Source organism: Ciconia boyciana, chromosome 3, assembly GCF_034638445.1.
Source record: "Ciconia boyciana chromosome 3, ASM3463844v1, whole genome shotgun sequence".
NCBI classification, from domain to species: domain Eukaryota; kingdom Metazoa; phylum Chordata; class Aves; order Ciconiiformes; family Ciconiidae; genus Ciconia; species Ciconia boyciana.
In genome coordinates, this window is record NC_132936.1 from 21,533,101 (window position 1) to 21,555,072 (window position 21,972).

Consider the following 21,972-nt stretch of genomic DNA (forward strand, 5'->3'; position numbering starts at 1 on the left):
TTCCCTTCTTTTCATATTTGCAATGGAAAAAGTGGGATAGATTTGTACTGCCTAACTTTAGGCACCTACTTTAGATAATATGCTAAGAGGCTACTCTTCTTACGACCTCAGTATAGTCAAGACAGAAAAAGAGGCTCCTGTAAAAGATGATTTAAAGCGCTGATATCAAGTTCCACATTTAAACAACTCTCTGGAACATAATAATTTTCTGCACGGACTATCTAGGCAGTTTATGGAGACTAGCCTGTTTATTTAGGAAATCAATTTTTTTTTAATAACTTGTAGAAGAGTCTATAAATGTCCAAGTACATTTTACAAATAAGATGATGAAATGGTGACATATGAAAGAATATACAAGCTGTCAAACTAATAAATATTTATTTGATCCCAATATGAAGAATTTTTTGACTCAGTCTTTGACTTCTGTAATAAAATTCCATAATAATTTTCTGCAGTAAAACAGTATAAAAGACACCTTGCCGAATTTTCACCAAATTTTTGGAAATTTCACTGAATTTTTGGAAAGAGCAGGGATTGGGCTCTTTCTTCCTGAGTAACAATTCAATGCCAGATTGATGCCATGAAAGGACACATAAGTGAAAGTATTATAGTTTTATAATACAAGCTTCAAAGTATTTCCCAGAACTACAGAATTAGCCTGGAAAATGCTACTATTACATTTTACAAAGTAAATTTAAAAACTCTTTGCAATGCTACAAGAAGTAAAAATACTTCCCGATGCAGTAAATTCATCTGGGTCTTCAGGACATTTGGCTAGTTGGAACAGAAGAAATATCTCATCAGGGTCCTGACCTCCAAAAGTCCCAGAGAAACAGTCATGGCAAATGTAGTCTACACAGCATGACACATGCAAAACAGATTGGATTTGTAATACACTCCTTGGCTATCTGTGCACCATATGTGATGTATATACAGAGTTAACTTGTCAGACTCACTGCTGCAATATTGCATGCAAACATACACTATGCTTTCCAAGGCCTGGTTGTGAGTTCCACTGTCCCCTTCTCATTTATTTCATGGCTCCATCTAATCCACTTTTTAGGTCTACAGTGGAGGATTCTACTCATTACTGTGGATTAGTAAGAATCTGCTGTATTCAGTAGGTCATTTCAGAACTTCAGACCATAGAAGACTTGGTTTTAGGATTTTAAAACTGACTAAATGTGTGTATGTAAGCTCTAAAAATTTTTCAAATTAATGCAATGACAAGAATTACAAAAATTGGATAATATAATGAAAGTCTTACCTGGTCTAAGGGAGAACAGCATTTATTTGCCATTTTCATCTACGAAAGAGAGATAGAAGAACACTCAGAGTTATTAATATGCTGAAGAGTTTCTGTGATGCAATTAGCATTGACTTAGTTATTGAATACTGTATTAATACTTCCAAATTATATTTATAAGAAATTAAATCATTCAGTGCATAAATACTAGATTTTTACTCTTACACTAAATTTACAAAACCAAGGACTCAAAAGATGGGAAGCCTTTTATCAGAGTTTTCATTAAATCCTTCATAAAGATTTGCATTTATGAATTTAACTTTGGCACTTTGAGTGAAAATATTATACTGTACTGTACACACCTCACTTAGGTCTCAGTTAAACAATTGCTTAAGCAGATCTGTAAATGAGGCATGTGATTAAGTACTTGTGAAATGAAAGCCATAGAGTTTAAGACGTGTTTAAAGATGAAGGGAATATTGTTTAGGCTTTCCTTTTAGTTTACTCTTCAACACAAAGTTACATTATCTTTCTTCTTCCTCTCTGTTCAGATGATGAAGAGTTTTGTTGATTTTGGCTTTTCTTTGGCAGTCATAGTTTGCACAGATGAGTGGTGGACAAACCCTGACAGATATTTCCTTCTTTAAAAAGTGAAACACTTCTTTAAAACACAATATTAGTAAGTGTAGTAACGATATGGAATCTAGACAGAAAAAGATTAAATGACTGGAAAGACAGATTCCTCTATATGCAAGGATATAAGCTGCAAACTGTCCTACGGTTCACAAGTACTTCCAAAGGATCTTGTTGTCAAAAAGCCTGTTTTATAACAAATGAAAGGCTTGTGATAGAAGACCAAAAGCTATAGCTATGCACAGGGAAAACTACAATTGCCACAGGAAAAGAGCAGAAGAAATCCAGGGCTATCGCTTGTATCCTGGCCATACCAGATTTGTAAGATCAAATCTGTGGATAATCTTTGGAAGCACAGCATGTCTGCAGCCTTGTAGCATAGTAAATATGGTGATGCCATTGCCTGTTGTGGTGGGTTGACTGTGGCCAGCAGCTGAGCACCTACACAGCTGCTCGCTCCTTCCCCCTCCCAGCAGGAAGGGTGAGAGAACAGGAAGAGCAAAAGCAAGAAAACTCATGGGTCAAGATAAAGAGAGCTTAATAAGTGACGGAAACAGGAAAAAACCAAATTATATAAAGGCAATCACTCACTGCCTCCCACAAGCAGACTGATGCCCAACCAGTCTTCAAGCAACAGCCACCTTGGAAGACAAACCCCCATCTTCTTTGTCCGCTACGTCACTTCTATTGCTGAGCACAACGTTATATGGTATGGAATATCTCTTTGGCCAATTTGGGCCAGCTTTCCCAGCTGTGTCCCTTCCCAATTCCTTGCCCATCCCTCACTGGGGGGTGGGGGGTGGGGAGGGTTTGTCAGAGTGAGAAAAAGTCAAAGCCTTGATGCTGTGCAAGCACTGGTCAGCAACAGCCAAAACACTGGTGTTATCAACACTGTTTTAGCCACAAATACAAAACAGCACCATATGGCTGCTATGAAGAAAGTTACCTCCATCCCAGCCAGACCCAGTACACCAGTAAGACGCCAACAGGCTTTGTGCTATGCTAATGACACAGGCCTCAGGATGTGCCAGGGTTTGTCTGGACTTGTCTTGGACTCTCTGGAGCTGTATTACAGCTCGTTCAGCCACAACATAAACATCTAATGACCATGAGACTATTGGCTACTCGGTTTTAGCAAAGTACAGCTGTGGGACGTAATGATATATACTTATATAAAAGCTACAGGTGTATATATATATATGAAGTATATAAAGTGTATATACACACACACACACACACACAAACTTGTAGCTAACAGATGGCAATAACAAGTCATTATTCTGCATAGAGTGAATTATCTATGACCATAAACAAAATGACCCTAGGACAAAGCACGATGTGGAGGAGTACAGGATGACAGCAGGAGCCTCAACTGTACGGACACAGGCCGATACCAACGCTCAGGGCCGTAGGAGCTCACTAGTCAGTCCTAACCCATCATGGGCTGTCAGGGCTCCTTCTCCCCCATATGCTCACTTTTGCAGCCTGTTTGAATTGAATTGTGTGCTCAAACGGTGCAGGTGTGCTGGTGGGTCAGACAGCTAGGAGTGACTGGGGCTCTGGGGATGAGGTGGCCAGACCTGCTAGAAGCCTGGGGCATCTGCCAGGCCTGGCTGTGACCTTGAGGAGAGTGCTGGGAGAGCCTGCCAGCCCCTTGGAGGGGCCCTGCCATACTCCCCATCACCTCCCTGCCATCCCAGAGGAGGAACGTGGACCACCACAACAGAGGTGAGTCACAGCCTGCAGGCACAGGCACCTGCACCATAGCGTAGACGAAGACCGATGGTGAGGACAGAGCTGACATGCAGCTGCCAAGCGGAGGTGGGGGCCCCCAGCAAGGTTCCTTGCAGCTCTTGCACACAGCTCTGCCTGCAGCAGCCTGACCCCCGGCTGCATGGCTGCACCATGCCAGAGGTGGCCTGGAGCACCCTGGGAGGGGGAACGGGTGGCAGAGCCTCTTGGTGCTCTTGGGGCCCTGACAGTAACAAACCAGCGAGAACTCAAGAACCCCACTCTGTAACTTGGATAAAACAAATTGGTGACATGCCCAGTGTTGCAGAAGGAAGCAGACCTCGGTAATAGGCTTAATGCTGAGCAGTTGTGCAGGACATAATGAAAAGGCACCTGGAATACTTTGTCAGTAGGAATGCTGTCACACTCTGCATATATTCAGCTCCAACCTTTCTCCCGTGCTTCAGAGACAAATACATACACAAAGTAACTCTACAGAAGCCATGTTATACACATAGAAAATATTATTTCCTTGCAGGTGGCCAAAAACATGCTGAATAATAAGATTACTATAGCATAGAACAGTGCAAATAAACAGAGCTAGCAGGGATCCTGTCTCCTTTCACTGTCCTTTTTGCTTCAGTCAAACTACTTAAGCTCCCTGTATGACAGGAAGAAATTCTGTTATCCTACTTTTTATTTTACTGTATTCAGGTGTGCCTGGAAACATGTGTGTGCAACTGGCCATGCAGTTTTTCTACAGAGTGAGGATAGAGTATTGTGAAGAGCATGCTCATAACCAGTTGTGGTTTCACCTGGCAGGCAGCTAAACACCACACAGCCGTTTGCTCACTCCCCCCTTGCCCCAGTGGGATGGGGGAGAGAATCAGAAAAAAAAAGTTATATTTCATGGGTTGAAAGAAAGACAATTTGATAGGACAGAAAAGGAAGGGATAATAATAACAACAACAACAACAACAACAATAATAGAAGAATATACAACACAAGTGATGCACAATGCAATTGCTCACCACCCGCTGACCAATGCCCAGCCCATCCCCGACTAGCAGTCGCCGCCCCCCAGCCAACTCCCCCCAGTTTATATACTGAGCATGATGTCATATGGTATGGAATAGCCCTTTGGCCAGTTTGGGTCAGCTGTCCTGGTTGTGCCCCCTCCCAGCTTCTCACTAGCAGGGCATGAGAAGCTGAAAAGTCCTTGACTATTGTAAGCACTACTTAGCAACAACTAAAATATCAGTGCGTTATCAACATTATGCTCGTACTAAATCCAAAACACAGCACTATACCATCTACTAGGAAAAAAAAAAGCAAAACTCTATGCCAGCCAAAACCAGGACAGTATCCACCCCTTATTCTATACCATCTACATCATGCCCAGGTCCCACACTTTCCAATACATTCCAGTTCATCACCATCACTTTCCCTGTCTTTTGATATATACACACAGATATAATTCCCTTAGTCTATGGGCCATCCCCATAAAATATTCACGGAGTTCATTTAGTCCATGACTTTGGGCTCCATCTGTCATAACAGTCCTTCAGGGCACAACAGATGGTGTGTGGTGTTGGATTGTTGCATACTGAAGCCAGTTCTGGTTCCATTATCTCTGCATTTGTCTGGTTCTATCATTGTTGCACATTGCCCGGTTTCATCAAAGTTCATTCTTCATGTATCTTGGTGGTTTTTACTGTAATACCATTCATATGGCATGTAGCCACCATAGAAGTGATGATATACAGTATTATATAGCAATTAACATCATACCATTCAGTTCATTGGCTATTCTCACCCAAAATGAAATCCCCCTGAGGTACACGGTGAACTTCCCCATCCTTTTGCATTACCCACCAAGTGCACCCAGGTCCTTGAGCAAAAGCAATCCCATGAATGCGTTTGCCTTTGCCAAGGCAGAAATAACCCAGACTGCCTTCCCCAGCATATTTTTCTGTGCTCTACAGGGACTTTATCCCCCTCCACAGTAGGTAAAAGTTTTGATTGGGTAGGGCCAGCCCGATTGGCAGATCCCTTAGTGTTGACTAACCAGGTAGCCTTTGCTAAATGTGTATCCCAATGTTTGAATGTCCCAGCACCCACTGCTCTCAGTGTAGTCTTTAACAGTCCATTGTATCGTTCGATTTTCCCGGAGGCTGGTGCATGATAGGGGATGTGATATACCCACTCAATGCCATGCTCTTTGGCCCAGGTGTCTATGAGGTTGTTTCGGAAATGAGTCCCGTTGTCTGACTCAATTCTTTCTGGGGTGCCATGTCGCCATAAGACTTGCTTTTCAAGGCCCAGGATGGTGTTCCAGGCAGTGGCATGGGGGATGGGATATGTTTCCAGCCATCCAGTGGTTGCTTCCAGCATTGTAAGCACATAGCGCTTGCATTGGAGGGTTTGTGGGAGTGTGAGATAATCAATCTGCCAGGCCTCCCCATATTTATGTTTCAGCCATCATCCTCCATACCAGAGAGGCTTTAACTGCTCGGCTTGCTTGATTGCAGCGTATGTTTCACATTCATGGATAACCTGTGCAATAGTGTCCATGGTCAAGTCCACCCCTCGATCACGAGCCCATCTGTATGTTGCATCTCTTCCTTGATGGCCTGAGGTATCATGGGCCCACTGAGCTATAAATAATTCACCCTTATGTTGCCAGTCCAGATCCACCTGAGCCACTTCAATCTTAGCAGCCTGATCCACCTGCTGGTTGTTTTGATGTTCTTCAGTGGCCCGACCCTTAGGTACACGAGCATCTACGTGACGTTCTTTTACAACCAGGTTCTCTACCCAGGCAGCAATATCTTGCCACAATGCGGCAGCCCAGATGGGTTTGCCTCTGCGCTGCCAATTGTTCTGCTTCCATTGCTGTAACCACCCCCACAGGGCGTTTGCCACCATCCAGGAGTCCATATAGAGATAGAGCACTGGCCAGCTGGATGGCTTTCACTTCTGCAAACTGACTTGATTCACCTTCTCCTTCAGCAGTTTCTGTGACTTGCTGTACAGGACTCCAGACAGCAGCTTTCCACCTTTGATATTTTCCCACAGGATGACAGGACCCACCAGTGAACAGGGCATATTGCTTCTCATTTCCTGGTAGTTTATTATACAGTGGGGCCTATGCAGCAAGTGTCACCTCCTCCTCTGGCGATATTCCAAAATCTTTGCCTTCTGGCCAGTCCATGATCACTTCTGAGATCCCTGTGTGACTGGGGTTTCCTATTTGAGCCCATTGTATGATCAGTGAGACCCACTTATTCCACATAGAATCAGTCGCATGATGTATAGAGGGGACCCTTCCTTTGAACATCCAGCCCAGCACCAGCAGCCGGGGTGCCAGGAGGAGCTGTGCTTCAGTACCAACCACTTCCGAAGCAGCTCGAACCCCTTCATATGCTGCCAATATCTCTTTTTCACTTGGAGTATAGCGGGCCTCAGATCCTCTGTATCCCTGACTCCAAAACCCTAAGGGTCGGCCTCAAGTCTCCCCTAGTGCTTTCTGCCAGAGGCTCCAGGCAGGGCCATTCTCCCTGGCTGTGGTGTAGAGCACATTTTTTATATCTTGCCCTGCCTGGACTGGCCCAAGGGCTACTGCATGAACTATCTCCCGTTTAATTTGTTCAAAGGCTTGTCGTTGCTCAGGGCCCCATTTGAAATCGTTATTCTTCCCGGTCACTTGATAGAGAGGGCTTACAATCAGACTGTAATTTGGAATAGGCATTCTCCAAAAACCCACAATGCCTGAGAAAGCTTGTGTTTCCTTTTTGCTAGTTGGTGGAGACATGGCTGTTATTTTGTTGATAGCATCTGTTGGGATCTGACAATGTCCATCTTGCCATTTTATTCCTAAAAACTGTATCTCCCATTGGTAAGTGCAATAGGGAAGAACGCTGTGGACTCCACAGCTATTCACTGCACAGCCTTAGCTCATTCCCTATTCAAAGCAGGGACGACTACAGCCCTGATGTAACTGTGGGGAGAGGAAAGATCTCCTTCTACATCATATTATGTCCCTATGTCATGGGGCTGAGGAGAGAGAAGTATACACTCTCCACTTCACCTGGCACCACATGTTCTCTACATGCCTCCACAGCTGGTGCAGAGAGACAGGAATACAAATGGGATACACTACACCTTGCAGGCAGCGCACGAGCTTTCAGCACTGCAGTACAGTAATGAGAGATGGAGACAGCAGGGGAACTAAAACCAAAAACCTGGCTCTGCAAAGACTGCAGGCAACTTGGAAAAGGCACTATTAAGCAACTGGAATTCCTATACTCTGTTCTAAATGAATACATACAGGGCAGGAACAGAATGGGGATGAAATGATTCAGAACCATATACCTAAATCAAAATACTTCCCAGCCTGGGATTTATCTCACTTAACTTTGACAAGCCAAAAAAGGAAAGAGTTATACATCTAATATACCTATATTCTCTTTCCAGACAGCAGAGAGAGAGAAGGATCTTGACAGGCACTTATTTTTTTTTGCTGGCTATAAGAGGATCCCATGTGACTGCTTGTTGCTTGGCTAAATGTAAGTGATGTAATTGTACCTTTACTGACTTCCCTTTACAACCCCAACGGTTTGAACTGTGGTACTTTCAAATGGAAATTTTTGAGTTTAAAAACAACAAAAAAAAGCAGAAATGTTATCATGTGTTTTCACCCTGGGAATAGAATTGTTTGTACAATCATTGAGGCAGTCAAACTTGTATACTGTTTCCTACATACAAGGATTTTGTTGCCATCTACATGTACCCCACATTCTGCTGTGTAAAGAAAGCAAGACCTTCTCAATCCTCTTTCTTTTTTTATATGCATGTTCAAAGCTCATATTTCATAAATCTCTCCCTATTCAAACAGAAATTTCTCTCCACTGCGATACAGAGTATCACTTAGGTATATGTATACATGAAGGCGTAAAATAAAAGGTTTACACACTATGACATACACAATTAAAAAAAGCTGTCAAAGGTACAAATATGATCCAGATTAATAATGCTGTTTTGGAGCCAAATTTTAAGTTTCTACCATCCTTCAATGAAACTGCTGGAATGATTTATAAAAATAATAAATAATGTTTAAAGTAGAACAACTGCATCTTAACTCGTTCTCTTACCTGCTTATGAACTACTTATTTATTTGTGAATATTTTTATTAAAAACAACACCATTAGAATATACTGGGGAAAAAAACCACAAACTTGAGAAAGTTATAAATGTAAGAAACGTGTCTGTAATGTACGTGAACTAGTAGCATTATCTTTAGGTGCTTCTACTGATTATGACTACATTAATGTTCAGTGTTATGTTTCAAAGAAAATAATTAAGATCCATGAGAAAAGCTGCACATATTTAATAGGGCTATCTGAATGGTGCAAAACAGAAAAAGAAATATAAATTATTCCAACGAACTCTCTCCTAAAAAACCATCTCCAGCACAGTATTGCCACTTCAGCCTACAAAGAACTCTCTATCTGAACAAATTAAGCACAGGCGCAGTGAGAAGCACATGCAGATCAACTTGTTTGCTGTGCTTCTTGTTTCATCATGGCAGCTTCACTGCCAGTTTCTGTTCCCTCTCTCCCCGCAGTTTCTTCAGCTATACCTCCTTCTGCGAGAAAAGAGCTGTACGAAGAAATACCTGTGAGGTGCTGATTCATCTCTATTTTCTTCTGCCAAAGCTAAATGTGAAGAGCTTTGAGAGCATTGAGAAGATTGGGGATTGAATCACAAAGGAAGATGATAGGGAAGTTTCACACTGGTAGAAAAGTAAGTGAAAAACAAGAATATGAACAGAGAGATGAATAATTGGGGCAAGAGTCCTTAGAAAAAAAAGTAATACATACTGCTTGTAAAGCTGACGGTTACTAGGAGATTTTCCAAGCTAAGCATACAAGGCATATACAGTAAGGATGGCTGAAAAGATATCCTTACATCTTTCTCCATGTTGCAGTATTCCCTGTGCTCCTCTGTCTTATAAGAACGAACTCTCTCCAGGCTAGTACCAGAATCATTATTTCTCATCTACCAAGTAACACTTTCTAGACATGCTAACATCCAGGGCTAGCATCCTTATGCAGTGACGACTTCTCACATCTTCACTATTGAAAGATGACTCCTCCTTTCTGCTTGATCCCCAGAGAGCTTGCCTTTGCATCCAAGTTAGATGTTTCAGTACTTCAAAAGAGTACTCTGACAGTAGCAGAAGTGTCACATTGTGGCAGAGATATTTTTGTACTGCCTACATTAGGATTGTCTGCTGGCATCAGCAGGAGATCTGACAAAGAGCTGCCAGTCGCTGAATGAGACTGTATTAAGGTAAAATAGCAAAATAGAGTATATTAGGGTAAAGTGGTACATGAAAGATAGGGTGCACTGTAAGAAAACAATCTGTATCAGGAGCTCTTTAAGAACTAACATTCTAAAACAACTGATTCAGAATGGTATGGAAACGTGTACAACAAAGGATGTATATGAGAGTAGCATGAATAGGCACAGATGAAGTCAGAATGACTAAGGTGCAGGAAGAGTTGCTAAAGAAACAAGTATCAGCACAAACAAAATCTAAAAATGCGTGGAAGTAAAAAGCGAACAATGGAAAGTATTGCTTAAATACTTAGTAATAGGTCAGGTAAGAATGCTGACATTCTTTATGCCAACAGTATCAGCAAGAAGGTCCATTGTGACCATGTATCTAGCAATTAATTTATGTACAGAGATGATGGCATAGGACAGAATAGGAAATGAATAGTTTAAATATTTGGAGAAGTAATTGAACTTAGAGTCAGCAAGGACTCAAGAAATTAACCCGTAAGTAGATAATCCCTTATCTGAAATAATCTCTGAACCAGTAGTGATTATCTTCAGGTACTCCTGGAGAATGGGGGAGACACTCTACAGAAGTGGAGAAGTGCAGAAATAGGAAAAAGCTCTGAGGAATTACAGTTCCATTCCCTAACAACAGTTTCAGAAGTATGATAAGAAAAGAATCATTTTGTGAAATGATAGTATTAAGGTAATAAAAAGCATTCAAAATGGATTTTCAAGAAGCCTAATCCAAAGGCCTTGTCCTAAGCACTGTGGATGTCAGTCAGTCTGTGTCCTCTGGCTGCCCAGAGGCAGGGAGCGCTCTCCAGCCTTCTTTTGCTGTACGCTTTAGTTGCACTCCAGCCTCACAGTCCTGGTCTTAAAAAATGGTTGGCAATAAAAGGGATTCTCACTGACTATTATATCTCCTGTTCTGAAGATCAGTAATTAAAATAATGCTCTGGCCAGACTCTTCCAGTTGTACTACAGGCTGTACACCTGACAAAACCTGTAAAGCATTAAGTCCAAGCAAAAGTTTACTCGGTTCTCGTACGATCTGTATAGAGTTTACTCTAGATTTCCCTAAGAACACAAAACGTGTATTTATCATGGCTGTTCTTTCTCAGATCCTTCCCCGGAACAGGTTTCTCAGACCCTTCCCCAGAACAGCCACTTATATGAACACCAGATGGACTACTTTGTTTACAGAATTCACTATTGTGATAGGTAACGGAGGGGACCAATGCAAGTACTCAGTATATAATAAAATATTGCTGCAGACAGGCCACAACACAGTGAAGATACTATGTCAGGACACATGCTACTGCACATAGTGCATTTGAAAAAAAAAACCTAGAACCCTACAACTAGTAAAACCTGCTTGCATTTATAGCCATTTTTTATTGTCTTATTCACCTATAACCTTGGAGTGGCTTTTATTCAGTGGATTTCTTTAGAAAGAAAAAGCATTGGGCTTAGTAACTATGAACTGGAATTGCTCAAAAAATTACCATACACTTCTTTTTGCTATTCACACAGAAGGAATTATGAAATTTCATGAATCATTTACATTCTTTTCTTAGAATTATCAAATAGTAATACTCTGTAAATGATATAAAACACTAAATAGAGAATAGAGAATAGAGAATATTTATGAATAATGCATCATAAGTAAAAATGTTTTATTTTGCCAGACATTGCTTAAGCAATTAAATATTTAAAAAGTATTAATGTAATAAATGAACTATTGAGATCAAATGTGATTCCAAGTAACTTTTCAAGACCAGAAAAATAAATTCAATTTATAATCTGTTTTGACCAAAGATTTATATTGAAATCCAATACAAATTCTACACAATATAATTTGAAGACCTAAGCAACAATTAACCTAGAGTACAAAGTATAAATTAAAGACATGCTACTAAATCATAATTTATAAAAGAAGTTACAGTCTGAACACATCTAAGGAAAAAAAGATTAAAAACCTGGACGGGCAATTCTTCCAGGGACAGCTGTGCTCTTATGTTTTCATCATCAATTTCTAGCATTTCAAAAAGACTGAAATATTTTTCAATATTGTATGTTATTGAGTTCGCTATTTAACTTTATGATTCATTCTAGAATCTTCAATAGTTTTCAGCTGTTCTTTCTTGGAATAATAATGTGCTGTCCAAATAATAATTTTCTGTTTCTCCAGGGATTATTTAATACTTCTGCTTGCAACAGCAAATGCTACTTATGAATTTACAGGAATAACTTAAAACAGCATAAGCACCTTTATACTTCTAGGGAGAAAGACGGAATAATATGACCTTAAATAAATCATCTCCTAGACAACTTAGAGAGGTAAAAATACTGTCTCCTAATAAGCCTCTATAAATTACACTTCACTAGCTACAGAATTTCCACATGCCTACTTCAAAATCAGCAAATGCTAATTTCAAGCACATTTTAATTACAAAAATGTAAAAATGAAATATTTGGACATAGCTAAAGCTCTATGAAATGACCAGAAAAGATAAATATTTTGCTTTTAAAAGTCTTTAAAATAATAAATGCAATCTGATTTTCTACTACTCTCTGTTCTATAATAACACTGCAAGTCTTGAAAACTTCTTGATACTTTTGATTGACCAGACAACCTCTCCCTGCTCTTTCCTTTCTCCTTTTCCTCCCCATACACATGCGTTTTATATATTGTATCTTAAATGTGAATTATTTTCTACCCTTGGAAAATTAGAAATAATTTTACAATAGCATAGACAAGAAAATATGCAGAAAGTAACATACATTTTGAAGTGTCAAATCACTGATGTTAGTTGATATTGCTCTCAGCCAGTCAGCACTCTCCTGGGCTGTATAAAACTGAAGTATCCCAGTACTAACTCCATCGAGTGCCAGCACTTCAAATGCATTAGATCTGCAGTAAGAAGAAATATATCCGTAAAGGAAGATACGTCATTTTTCTGGAACTGCCCAATATTTCTCAGTGTTCAAGTGATTTTTACACCTTTTGACAAGTTTTGAATCTTAACTTTACAAATCAAAAGAAAGGCAACAAAAAGACGGATAATAATGGGCAGTACCAGGAGCAACACATACAATAAGTACTTTCTCTGTACCAGCATATATATGTGCTGGTCATTTACTTCCCTTGAATATACATATTATGTTCATAATTATTGAACTTAAGGTAGTGTATTCAGGAAGTATGCATTAGATCTTTTTGAACATGAACATTTTTTAAACCAAAATGACTATTTTTTTAATTGCATTTTGGTTTCATTTACTAGGAATGTATTAAGTTGCAAAGAACTGCCTTCCCTAGCTTTAATTTCTTGGATTCCTATACATTTCTACATAACATTCTAAGCAATGTTTCCTTTAAGGTCTTGTGTGACATAGGAATTTGAAAAATGTACTTAGAAGTTTCTTTAAATAATTTTTGAATGTAGGGCCGTTTCTCAAAACAGCATCAACACATGCTAATGTGTAATTGCATTTTACTCATTTTTATGCACCTTTTACGTGTTTATAGCAACTTTATTCTGCAAATGCCAATGCTTTCCTTACTATCTGCGGTAAGTTAAGCGCTGTGTATGTATCTCTGAAATCCCCCACATTTGGATGCTGGTGGGATATGCTTTTTTAACTATGAGATTTTTCAGTAGGAACAACAAAAGTTCATTAAGTAGTGGCATGGAAGTACATTGGTCTAAATTTAAAACTTGTGACATGCAATAGTTTCAGCAACTAAACTTCAGAAAGCTACACAGATTATTTAAGTGCCCATGAGTGTCACGAGAATTAGATTTTAGTCGTATACTATTGTGAAAGACAGTTATAATTATCTGAATGATTGTGCATATGTTTGTTTTGTATATAATTTGGAGAATATCACTGCTACCTTCTACATTTACAAATTAGAAATTTATACTTATATGCTATATTGCTTTCTTTTTGGTACTAACCTAGAAGAAAGCAAACTACTGAATCAAGAATACTGCTCTATGAAGTTCCTGGGTTTTCCTGAGATCCTCTGGTACGGTGAAGTCCTCTACTGCTTAATTTATGATATATGTCAACATGAACATTCAAAATGACACATAGAGGTTAATAGGCAGTTATTCATTCATGGCTTACCGAAAAAGTTATTAACCTAACATTTGTCATTTGTAGGGAGTTTGATGGTGAACATGAATACTGAACTATATACTTGCTAAAAAAGGTCATATAAAATACTCATCACACACAATATTAACAAGACAAAGTATCCTAATAGATATATATACATTAACTGATATGCTTTACTGTTAAAAGAGTCGTAAAGTGTTATACTTGCTGTTCGCAAAAATAACATTCTTGGTCTGAAGACTTAAATATATATCGGCTGGTTCTCGTTTTCCTTTCATGATTGAATTATCACGGTAACTACTAAAACCTGATGGCAATGGCACAATTCTGTGTCACTTTCATTTCAGTAAATCTGTTCCACCTCTTCAGAAAGAAAGAAAAGGTCAAAACAAATCCTTCTGTCTTCAAGTAAACTGAGTGAAATAATCACCTCTCAAGCATACTGTTCCTTTTACCTAAGGCTCTGACAAAGATCCCAACAGCGCTGTAATGGAATGACTTACGGTATGATCTCTTCAACATCCCACTGAGACAGGGAAGATCTGTCATCTCCTACGCACTGATACACAGTGGAGCATGGAAACAGACTTAATTTGGTGCCATGAAGAGAAGCTATTCACAATGCCTAACTTAGATATCAAATTCAAATATCAAAGCTAAGATGCTAGAGTCCTTACAGATAGAGAGGACAATCCAGAGCACTTAACAGAGCCAAGAAATAGCATGTGCTCTCCACCAAATCCACAGGGTGCCTAGATACTAACTCAGCTTCAGCAGATGCATAAAGGCATGCAGTGTGAATGCCTTATCCAAGGGGCACGAAGTTACACAAGTGGCTGATGAAAGATCACAGAAGGGAACTCCTCAGCTAACAACTAATGCAACCAACACAGGCAATCAAGATTAAAAAATAACAAGTTTTATTATAAAAATTAACCAATCTTTTATCATTTGAAACATGGTGTTGGCAATAGTGCAGATTACACTAAAACTCCTGTTGCCCTTTACCTTATTAAAATATGGTGATCAGTTATAAAAGACAGTTAACAAGATTCAAACAAATGCATCAAGAGATCTGAACACTTCACTGACAGGACATTTGCACAGAATCAATAGGGTATATGAGGGATCCTGTAAGTCCTCTAGTCCAGCTTCCTCACTAACTGGTTTAAAATACAAATCTCTTTTCCACAGGAAGACCAAAACTGGACACAGTATTTTAGATGCAGGTATTTCAGATGTGGCCTCAGGAATGCAAGGTAGAAGAGAATAATCACTTCCCTTGACCTGCTGACTATATTAGTACTAATGCAGCTGCAAGTGTGCTTACCCTTCCTCACTGACAGTGGGTACAGCTGACTCATGCTCAATGCGGTGTCCGCCAAGATCCCCAAACCCTTTCCTGCAGAGCTGTTCCCTTGCCCCTGCAGACTGACACGAAGACAGCCTTCCCCAGGAGCTCTGTCTGGTTCAAGGCTTCTGATGTGCCAGAGGTGGTCAGGCTGCCTGGCACAGGGGACTGAGTCCTTTGGGGCACCACTATCCCCACTGGGCTGACTCAGGCAGAAGCTAGTTTTACCAGAAAGCAGTTCAGTGCATTAAATGAAACAGGAAAAGAGCAAGCCAGGGTTTTTCAAAGTTTACAGATGCCAACCACGAAGTCTGCGCTAGTAATACAGTGATGGTGCTCTCAACCTTACTCAACTTTACTATGATTATTTCTTGCCTTCAGTTACAATAGTTTCCCTCTACAGATTTCATAACATATTGTTACATGTATCACACTGTGGTCTGAAAAGCATAGTGTATATAAGGCTACAAGTAAAAACAACCAACCAAACTAAAAATAAAGGCTTAACAAAATGAATGCTGAGGCTTTTTGTTTGTTTGTTTTAAGTGAAACAATCAATGCAAGCACCAGGACAGCACTGGAATTCAGGAGAAAAATTCTAGAGACTTCAATACCATGCCTTTCTCCATTTCCTCAAAACACAGAAAAGAAAAAAATAAAGAGGCAAAACGAGGCACCTATTCCTGTTAGCTGACAAGGATGAGCTTTCCATTTAATACCAAATAGTAAGTTTGAGAGGTCTCAAGATGCTATGAAGTCATCTCATCGCCAGAAAATAAGATGACATGTCTTGGCCTTTTTTTTTTCTCTGAGGCTGCAAGCCCATTTTAAAACACAGTTAGAGGAAATTCCCATCTCTTCTACTCCTGCTGTTACTGTATTGACTATTGCAACTAGAACCAGAAATGAATGTTTGTTTTTCCTAAATTCTAGATATTTGGGCTGAATTGCCCTCACATTTCTTATTATTTTCAGATTTGTCTCCCAATCTGTAACTTTGTTTCCTGCAAGCGTTTCCACTAAGGAGCACGAGGCACTGTTTTCTATACTCAGCCTCTTTCTGTCTCACTTTCATGGTGAAATGATGAATGGACCTGCATTCCTGGTCTCTTTTGGGTTTTGTTTACTGCATTAATTTCTTTTAATAAAATAAGCACTGTCTTTGTGAGAATGGCAGTCAGAATAACAGATGGGCATTGGTAGACTTAAGTTCTCTTCCTGACATTGACACTTTTAAACAATTAATGTTAATTAATATTAACAAAGCATATTTTGCTGTATGAGCAGTTAGCTACTATAGAGGTGTTAAATCCAAAGACTTTTCTAAGAGAAAAGGTATTTTCAGTGCCAGCTGAAATGGGAAAAGCTGAATTTTTACTTTATTAGAGGCTAAGAATTTCAGCAAAATATCTTTTAAGATTTTCGTTATGTGGCATGTGAAACCATCTTTCCATTAGACTTATCTCACTGTTTTATTGTAGTTCCTTAATAAAAACCTAGATGCTTGTCTCACAGCAGCTGTTTTACCTGAAGTTTACTAACATGCTGATACAGACATATTTGATCAACTTTGCATCTTCCCAGGTCCTGAATCAGTCTTCCTTCCTGTTTGTATGATTTTTTGATGTCTGACTTGAGTTTTTATTGCTTTTCTTACAGCATTTTCTAGTGGTTTTTTAATAGTACTATATGGCCCTCTTGCTAGAATTTCTATTTATCCTAAAGTTTTGTCGACTATGGGTGGATCTGAATAGAAATTCCCCAAAAAGAAATCTCTGAATTACTTAATCTCTTTGAAATTCTGTGTTAAAAATAATGGGATTTTGTATTGTAAATGACATATAGCCTTATGTCTTAAAAAATGTTCAAATTTGCTTATATAATTGGACTATTAATAGAAACTATGTAGCTAAAAAGATATCAACATATTAAACATAAACTTGGATTGCATTTCATATTTGGGGTTTTTTTGTGAACATTTTGCTTCCAGTATTGTAACTTTGGTTTATTTTGTATTAAACTTGGAGTAATGAAGTAAGATAACTGAAGTAACACAGACATTATGCTTCTACAGAATTTTCTTAACTGATGTGGCAGTAGAAGCAGCTGTATTCCATTAGATTTGTAATAACTTGTGCAGAAGAAAAGGATAGTGGGAGAGGAGACAGTTTTAGCATTAATAAGACCTCTTGTTCCCCATGAAGTCACACAAATAGTTACACTGGCACTGCTGAGGAGAAAGAACAAAGGTAATATCGCCAGCTGAAAGAGAAAAGAGAGTACGATGAAGGTGTGAGGTATTTGGTTTTGCTGCAGACAGAAAAATCTGAGGAATTACAGTCTCAGCATGCTTTATTTGCATGGAAGAAAGAGGTGGAGGAGTCTTGCAAGGTAAAAGGGGCAGCTTGAATGACTGAAAACTATATGCAATATCGGTGTACTACTGTCCTCTCTTGAGTGCAGAATGTGTAGTAGGACCCATCACTGGTGGGCTGGAGAATGGAGTGTATATATACTTATTAATACTTGTTTTATAATTCCTGCACAATTATCAGTTAGTGGTAATTCAAGTGAAATGGATTTCACCCCATTCGGGCGTATAAAGTTCTGTTGCCTAAGTGTATGGATGACAGGCAGCAAACACAAGCTGGAACACGACAAATTTCAATTCAACATTAGATTTTTATTTTGTTTTTTCCCCATGAAGGTGATCAAATACTGGCACAGGTTGCCCAGTGAGGCTGTGGAATCTCCACCCTGGGAAGTGTTCAGGAATTGACAAGGGATTGACAAGGCAATAAATTGCCCTGTGCCTCATATTCCTAAAGACATAATAAAGTGCTTTCTGGAGTGCGCCAAAGATCAACAAATTCAGATCAAAGGTTACAGAATGGACTCCCATACAGGCAGACGCTAAGCTAGTTTTAGTACTTTGTAACTATAGTCAAAAAATCAATACACATGGTAAGAACCACAAAACATTGCCCACAGTGAAATACATAAATTTTATTACAAGGCTATCAGGTCTAAAAGCCATTGAAAATGAATGTAACTTTCCAACTCTATGCAGAATGAAAAAAAAAAAAAAGTTGAAATTCCTTAAGTGCCAAAGGAAACCTCAGTTGCCAAATCCTAAAATGCTACAGCTAAAAATAGGAACAGCAAATGACAGTACAATACCTTTTGAGAAAGGAGAGACTTTTCAATAAAAAATTTTATGTTTTAATTTGAATAACCAGAATTGTACACAGATTCTAGATGGGGCCTTAGCAGTGTTTGTATAACCATTTTAATGCTTCTTACTTCTGGTAAGTGTTTCTCCTGCTATACTCTGAAATATCTCTTTCTCCTTTGTAAGCCTGCAGGACAGAAGTGTTTCAGAGCTATTCTCTGCCTAACTACTGTACCCACTCTTTGCCTTCCTCTGCTGCCATCTACCAAAAGGCTCCACTAGGCTCCCATGAAAAACTATTTCATAGGCTTTTTTGTTGTAGTAACAATCCTTAATGTCATCCCCTTGTACTTTGTACTATTGTGTTTTATCCATTTCCAATAGTTCCATCCTTTCATAACATATTGTGATCCTCTTCTGCACTGATGATGCTGAGTCTGTGTCACCAATGATTTTAGTTAGTGTACTGTTTTCTGCATCATCAGTCAAACAGCCCTTAAGGCACCCTAGTAATAATTTCCCTCCAAACCTATACTTTCTTTTTTCTTACCTTTTATCAGATGTTAATCTCTCTGCCACTGTCTCCCACCCTATTGCTCCAAATCAGTTTGATTGTGATGATATCTTTCAGGTACATACTTGTTCTTCTTACCTTCATGTTCAAAATAATCATTACTGAAAACTGTGAGCAAATACTCATTCAGTTTTTGTAACTGAGAGAGATTGTGTTTAATTCCTATACCTTTCTCAAAATGGCTTATTCCATTTCTTACTTTCTAATTTATTTATCTAATTAAAGGCATTTTGTTAACTTACTGAGATGTTAAAATGGAAAATAGAATCCTTCAGAAACATTCTGTTAAGAAACCAGTGAGACAATTTAAAAAAACCCCAAAAACCAAAAAAAGCCATTTAAAAAAATCACAAAATACTCTATAGTAATTGCAATGGCCAGAAGACCAAGAAATAGAAAATAATACCTAAATCTAATTAAGTTGTTTTGTAACTGGGATCATAGCTACATGGACTCATAGCTACTGGGCCTGAATTACTTCCAGTCCACTAAGTTCTTCAATTTAATTTCCATCTTCCAAATAAGCAATTTTTTTTCAGTCTCTAAACTCATAATGTTCAAGAGGTTATAGCTAATGTACCTTCACTTAAAACTCCAGTCAACAAAGCAAATAAAAATGATTATAATTTCAGTATCTGCTGTAAGGACTGAAAATATTTAGCTACACATTTTTCCAAATAAGGATTTAGACATTCCATAAGAAAAATGAAAGATTATAAATGAATGAACTATGTTCTCCAACTTCTATAAGACTACCTATCTTTACTTTTCTATCTTAAAAATAAAAAACACTCCAAATTATGCCATGAACTACAAATTCCTTTGCATGAGAAAGACTTACTGATCTAATTATTTCTCTGTTAAACTTACATCACATTTAGTGACCAACTCTATCCTCAACAGCCAAAAAATGTTTCCATTACCAGCTAGCAAGAGTATTCACAGGAACAGAGTTCTCACTGTATATATTACCTTACCTCTTACACAGAAAAATTACATTGATGGATGGGGAGATATATAGAATGATAGAAGCAGTGGTGCTATGTTATAAAGGCAAGTGAATTAAAAAGTTATTGAATTAATAAGTAATCAAAAAGACTAATCAGCATGCTGCATAGAAATACTCAGATAGATTCCAACCACATCAACAATATGAAATACACTAATTAAAGGTGATTAGGTAGTTAATACAATGTTTCTCTTCCATGTTCATACCTTCTGAAGATATAACTGGAAAGATCCTGCATTGAGAAGAGGAAGGACATCTACAACATTTCTTATCTTTCCTTTAAAGTATTCCGGGGGATTTTTTTGCTTTTGTTTTGTGATATGGACAAACACACTTCACAGTCCCACTCTGCAGTATTTTCATTCATTCCTCTTCATGTATAAGGAAGGAAAAAAAATCTATCCCATTCTCTCTTGTTTCTGTTAATACCTATGGTGCTGACAAAATCTAAAATATATGAAAAATATACTCTTGTGTCATTAAGCCACCAGTCTTAAGACTTCCTGGGAAAATTAAAATGAAAAGTCAAGTGAAATGAAAAGTCAAAAGTAACTCCTTTCTCTTATAATGAAAAAAGAATAACGATCAAACAGATACAGGTGTTCCTGGCCATCTCATGACACAAGAGCTAAAAGTATGCCCTTTCTTGCCAAAGTTACCGGAAAACTCAAATGAAATACTGAGGAATTTAAACTGCATAGCTTAACCACAAATGAAGTAATATAGCCTAATCTGATTAGATTAGACTAGATTTGATCTAAACCACATTAAAAGTATACCACAGTCTAACAGACAACTCTAGCTATATAACATGTTTCTAATTGAAAAACAGCCAAAAATATTGAGCAAGATGCTGACATGCCATACATTGTCATACTCTTTTAAAATAAAGGCAACAAAAAGATGTCCTTCAGTAAGATATCAGACTCCCTTCAACCTTATGACAGACAATATTTTTGTTGTTCCTAAGGTTATCTGAAAGTCAGAGCTTATTTACACCACCAGAAAAAGAATGCCGAAAATATGAAACAATCTTGAATATGATGGAGAAGAAAAGTGAATGAGGTCAGAGGGGCCATCCAGACTGGCTGACAGCAGCTTACCACATCAGAACAGCAAGAGCAGTTGGACTTACAGATACTATACATAGAATATATAATACTATATATTAAAAAAAAATCAGTCTGTGATTGATTTTTAGTAACAAAAGTATGCTAAGTCTGCTGTAGCCAACTGCAAGAATTTCACAGGTGAAAAAGCCGTTTTTCCATCAGGCAAAAGAAGGATTGAAGAAAGCAGACTGTGCATTACCTGTGAGTGGATAGACAGCAAAATAATAATACAGGCTTCAATATCTTTTCCTAAGCCATAACATTTTGCATAGTTACAAGGGAATGTCAAAAACCAAAGGGACCTGTGCACCTGTGCACCACCAGTGCACCTTCTCAAGACCAACTGAGATAACTTAGAGGATAATATATAATGAAGCATTGCAACAAAACAAAGTTATGACAAAAAACACGAGGGAGACAAAAAGTTGCAAGGATGAGATATAGACTCATGGACTCATTTATTACTGAAAAAGCAGGCATGCTGTCTACTGATGTATGCAGATAGGCTCCAAGATAGTAAGGCCAATGAAGCAATATATGGGTCACCTAAGCAAGCTTTGGGTCAACAGAACCTGGTTGTTATGGTTGACTTCAACTACCCAGACGTTTGTTGGAAGAACAATACAGCAGCTCACATGTCATCCATCAAGTTCCTGGAATGTGTAGAG

At 38.6% G+C, this 21,972-nt stretch overlaps 1 protein-coding gene across 1 annotated transcript in view; it reads right to left on the reverse strand.

Moving 5' to 3' along the window:
• Positions 1-21,972, reverse strand: part of SNTG2 (syntrophin gamma 2) — a 306,614-nt gene that overhangs the window by 59,709 nt on the left and 224,933 nt on the right. The window contains exons 10-11 of the mRNA XM_072857795.1: positions 12,743-12,872; positions 1,268-1,306 (exon numbers count right to left, since the gene is read on the reverse strand). Of these exons, the coding sequence (XP_072713896.1) occupies positions 1,268-1,306; positions 12,743-12,872 (169 nt within the window). The remainder of the gene's footprint in view (positions 1-1,267; positions 1,307-12,742; positions 12,873-21,972) is intronic.